This window comes from Oratosquilla oratoria, chromosome 34 (genome assembly GCF_046742065.1).
Source record: "Oratosquilla oratoria isolate Oo_2021 chromosome 34, ASM4674206v1, whole genome shotgun sequence".
Classification (NCBI taxonomy): domain Eukaryota; kingdom Metazoa; phylum Arthropoda; class Malacostraca; order Stomatopoda; family Squillidae; genus Oratosquilla; species Oratosquilla oratoria.
In genome coordinates, this window is record NC_134810.1 from 38,798,155 (window position 1) to 38,802,789 (window position 4,635).

A 4,635-nucleotide genomic window follows, 5' to 3' on the forward strand; every position below is an offset into this window, starting at 1 on the left:
CCCATTCAGTGTTGTACATATTATATATTATATTATTATATATATATAATATACTAGCCAAATTACCCGCGCGTTGCTGCGGGCAAATGATGATCATTTTAATTTTGAAAGAATTTGTGTAGAAAAGTTACACGTATCAATATAACTCACTGGAAAATATAATGTTAGGAAAGTAAGCAAAAATGAACTTGAGGAGGGAGACGCCCTTTGGAAATGAAATATATTCGGCCTTAACAGAAGAATTGAATTAACCTTTTATTATTTTAGAAAATAGTTATATTACCGCCCGCGAAAACGTAAAATAAAAATAACTGATATTTAAACATTTGGTAAAATTATACAATAATTTTACATTGACATGCTTTCTCCTTACAAAGGCTATCATAGTTTGTGACATTAATTTCACAAATATAAATAATATTTATGAACACATACAATGTTTTTTTGAATCATAGTAATTTTTGTCACAAAATGCTAATCGTGGTATGGGACACTACAGTAGTGGCGTGTTACCCCACCATACCCCTTTAACCCTTAACCCTAGCCATTTTTTTTGTTTTTAATGAAATATAGTTATCCAAGTACCTGGAGTGATAAAGTATCAGAATATATAGGGTTATGGGGGTCTATCTCCAAAACCCTAGGAGTTCGTAAACAAACAAACAGACAGACAGAAGCTACTACTTTATGGGGAACGTTTGATTTCAACACCTGCTTAAAATGGGAAACTCCCGTTTATATAATTTATTTGATCCAGACCTGCACAGATCCCCAATCCTAGCTTCTTGACTCCCTCAGTCAAGGACTCCATATTTGTGGATAACATTAGCAAAGTCCTGTGGCCTGCGAATCACCCGATAGGACATTTGTGATGTCACAAGGACTTCGGCCACTAGAGGGCGTAAGTTATAGTTAGAGGACATAGAAGCACAGTATGCTCCTGCCATCCAAATCACAAGGGCGGGAGGCAGCAGTGATGACGTCGCCACTGGGGGCATAACTGAAGAAGGGATGGCGTTTTGTAGAAGTTGGGGTTTTGGGACATCTTGACTGAAGAGAGCTGGAGGGACAGAGGAGGTTGAATACTCAGAGGGCAGAGACTGTGAACTCGAACATCTTTCATTCTTCTTTTGCTGTTCGAGATCCTCAGCGAGGTCACTATTTCCCAGGGCTTCCTGTACCACCAAGGGTTGTCGGTGTGACTCTCTGTGGCTTTGGGCCTTAGAAGGAAGTTCTGGGACCAGAAGCCTTCGGCACTTGGCCATGAAATCTCCACACTCACAGACAGGGCCAACAACATCAAACTCGTCGATCTGAGAAGGAAGAGAGATGGTGTCAAAGTGGTCAGAAGCAACGCAATAAGACACAGCACCTCAATAGTATGGCCCGATAGCCAAAGCTGGTTCATCTCCACCGCTTCATTATATGGCGACCCGCTCCTCCCGTCCATCTACTTGTAGAGAGGACAAGGAGAAATACCCTCTGGGCTCGTCGTTTTATTGTACATTCACAACCATCTTCCACTACACCTATATCTTGCCCTCTCCTTTCCTTGCTCGGCAGATATTCTTCTTTCATCCTATCCATTCATCCCGTTCTCGGTCTTCCTCTCAAGTTCACTCCATCTACTTCTGTTTTCCATACTTCTTTTGCTAGTTGTTCTTCACTCATCCTTTCCATATGCTAAAACCATTCCAGTATTCTTTGATCAACTCTATCAACTAGTTCTCTTTCTAACTCTCTGTCTCACCTGTGACCTTAAACACCATGACCCTTTGACCTTATAACTAAGTACTGGGACCCTTTGACACAGAGACCCTAAATACCGGGACCTAGTGATAATGATTCCCTAAATACTGTGACCCTATGACCTTAAATACTGTGTCGTTGTGTCCCTGGAACTCTAAAACTGGAACTCTTGGACCCTAAAAACTGGGACCTTAAGAAATGGGACCCTAAACACAGGGATTTTAGGACCCTATATACTATGATCCTACGCCCATGGGACTCAACATACTGTGACCCTGTCCCTAGGACCCTAAAAACTGAGGTCATAGGACCCTAAAACCTGGGTTTTTAATTATTGGAACCCTAAATACTGGGACCTTGGAATCTTGAAATCGTGGTGGGTTCATAAGTCCCCGGCACTCTGGAAACCTTCCATCTTTCTATTTTATACACTTATCTGGAATCCTGTGACTGTATACGCCTTCCTTGTTTTGTTTTTTTCATCTATATATTTGTATCACCCTTGTTTATTCTTTATCTCTCTATATATTCACTTACACTGTTCCTGTAGTTCTGTTTTTCCTTCCTTTCTCATTCCTTCCATCTCTGGATCATTGTATACCTATGCCAGCCTTGCTCTCTTCCCCACATGCTTAGAATATTTCATAAAATATTTATTTTCCTCACATTCACATCCTCTTCACATTTCTGTTACCAGTATCGAATTGTTCAGCACCGTACCAATTATGTTCATATTAGAATGTTATCATAACCATGATTCGTTCTTGTATCTTGTATCTTTTATGCTCTTCATAACTCCAACTTTTGTCTTAACATGTCTTCTCATGTTTATCATATCCATCTTTCCATTCATGGACTCAAATTCACCATTCCACTCCCACGAAGTGGTAAGTGAGAAACCTCTGTTTTTGTTTGTTTGTTTTTTTGACGATGTTTGGGTTGCCTCCCCGCCTGGCCAGGAAACATGCATTGGGTAACGGTAATCGAACTCACGATCACCTGCTCATGAGTTCGACACTAATCACTGGGCTATCACAAAGCCCACAAGCTCTTCTAGCATGTGCATAATAAAAACCCAGGTTGAATCGGGCATCCTTGATTCAACCATGCCTACTCCTACTATTACTCTGTCTCTTCTCTGGAAGTATTTACACATTTCTTATCTACTTCATATATGTCATCATTTGTCCTCGGCAGCTACTCTTAACCCAAGGAATCTTCCATACCCTCCACAGCTCTCATTTGTCTTGTTTACTTTCTCACAGACTGTTTAGATCCATGAACTCTACAAACATCAGCTTCTCCCAATAACTATTTACTTTTTGAATGAAATATGTTTGATTGAAGGTGGCAGAACACTAAGCATTTCTCGCTAGCATGCTACTTGTTTTTGCTACTTCGTTTGAGTAGAAACGACTTCGGTTATAATGTTTTGTTTTTCAAATTTCCAAACATCAAATCATTCTTGCGTCATATGGGGAGAAACTGAATGACGAACTAAGAGAAGTTAAATCTATACGAATGTTAGACACATATTGTTGACATTGTAGCAACGTCACGCCTTAAGAAGTCGTTTTCTTTAGTTACGCACAGCGTATATAATTTCCCGTATAACAATTATGCAAATATATTTTAAATAATCGTTATACGTTGCCAATATTAATATGTAAATATGTACGAATGTATATACTAATGTTATGCATAGTAATAATTGTATCTTAAACCAATTTATTCACCATTCCACTGTGTCATATACCCTTTTTAAGTTTCCCTGCTAAGTCAGCAGTCCGATCCATCTAAACTTCTGTTGTGTTTCAGAATAAGCAAGTGTATAAAATCAATTCAGCGCTCCGAGAAGTCTGAAGTCTCTCAACTCCAGCCCGCTTAATAAGCGCCCGGCAGTCTTCGCCGGCCGGTGGTGGAGAGGCGATATATCTCCTTAGATGCTGCCGGTCTGGCACAAGCCGATTTCTTCGTTGACGTCGGCAGGCGGATTTACACCAAGACAAATACACACATTTCCCAAGACACGTAATTCTCCGTTTTCAGAGTAGGGGCTTAGAGGAGGCCCAACCCAACTTTTATTCAGAACCCTTATCTGATCGCCGGCTGGTCGACGGAGAGGAATTGGGGAGCCTCTCTGTCCAACCGGCCCGCACCCACGCGCTGGCCTCTTCGCTGACGCTGGCGAGCGGGTTTACACTTCTGACATTTACACACAATTCCCAGTCACGTAATTCTCTGCTTTCAGAGTTGTGCTGGGAAGGAGAAAGATAATACAACACCCGCCCGCCTGCCCCCCCTCGCACCGCCACTGGATCAACTCTACAGACTCTCAAACCCAACCTGGGGAAAAGCAGGAAAAGCTCAGGCCTTACCTGGGGCTAAACAGGAACGCGCTCTACACGCGGGAAGTGAACTCTACTCACTTCCCGTAAGATACATACACACACCTCTCACGAACATAGCCACGACCCACGCACAAACATCTACACTTACTTTTTCTTCGACTAAAATTTGCTTCCTTTCTAACTTTCTCTTATACTACATCTCATTTCAGTTTACCTCCCACTAAAGATTTTTCCGTTTTTCCACCTTTCTCCACTACGACGCCTCTTACCATTTTCTGATATTTTGGTGATTTTAATCCCGACGTCGGCGCCGCCGTCCGAGTTTCCTGTCCATTTCTCCCGAGCCACGACCACCAACAGCCCTTGATCGCTCGCTTAATCGCCCGGTGGCAATAGTCCTCTTTTATACACTACTATATTTTCATTTTCTTACAGACATTCTTCCCCTCCCACAAAAACCGATCCCGCGCAAGCGGGTGGTCTTACCTTGCAAGTCGCAAGTCGCAAGTGTATAGAAAATCTAATTTTCTCTAAT

General features: G+C 41.8%; 1 protein-coding gene across 3 annotated transcripts in view; it reads right to left on the reverse strand.

Annotated features, from left to right (window-relative positions):
• Positions 1-230: 230 nt before the first annotated feature.
• Positions 231-4,635, reverse strand: part of LOC143018211 (uncharacterized) — a 26,613-nt gene continuing 22,208 nt past the window's right edge. For all 3 annotated transcript variants that reach the window (XM_076173414.1, XM_076173415.1, XM_076173413.1), the window contains exon 8: positions 231-1,313. In XM_076173414.1, the coding sequence (XP_076029529.1) occupies positions 795-1,313 (519 nt within the window). In that variant the 3' untranslated portion in view covers positions 231-794. The remainder of the gene's footprint in view (positions 1,314-4,635) is intronic.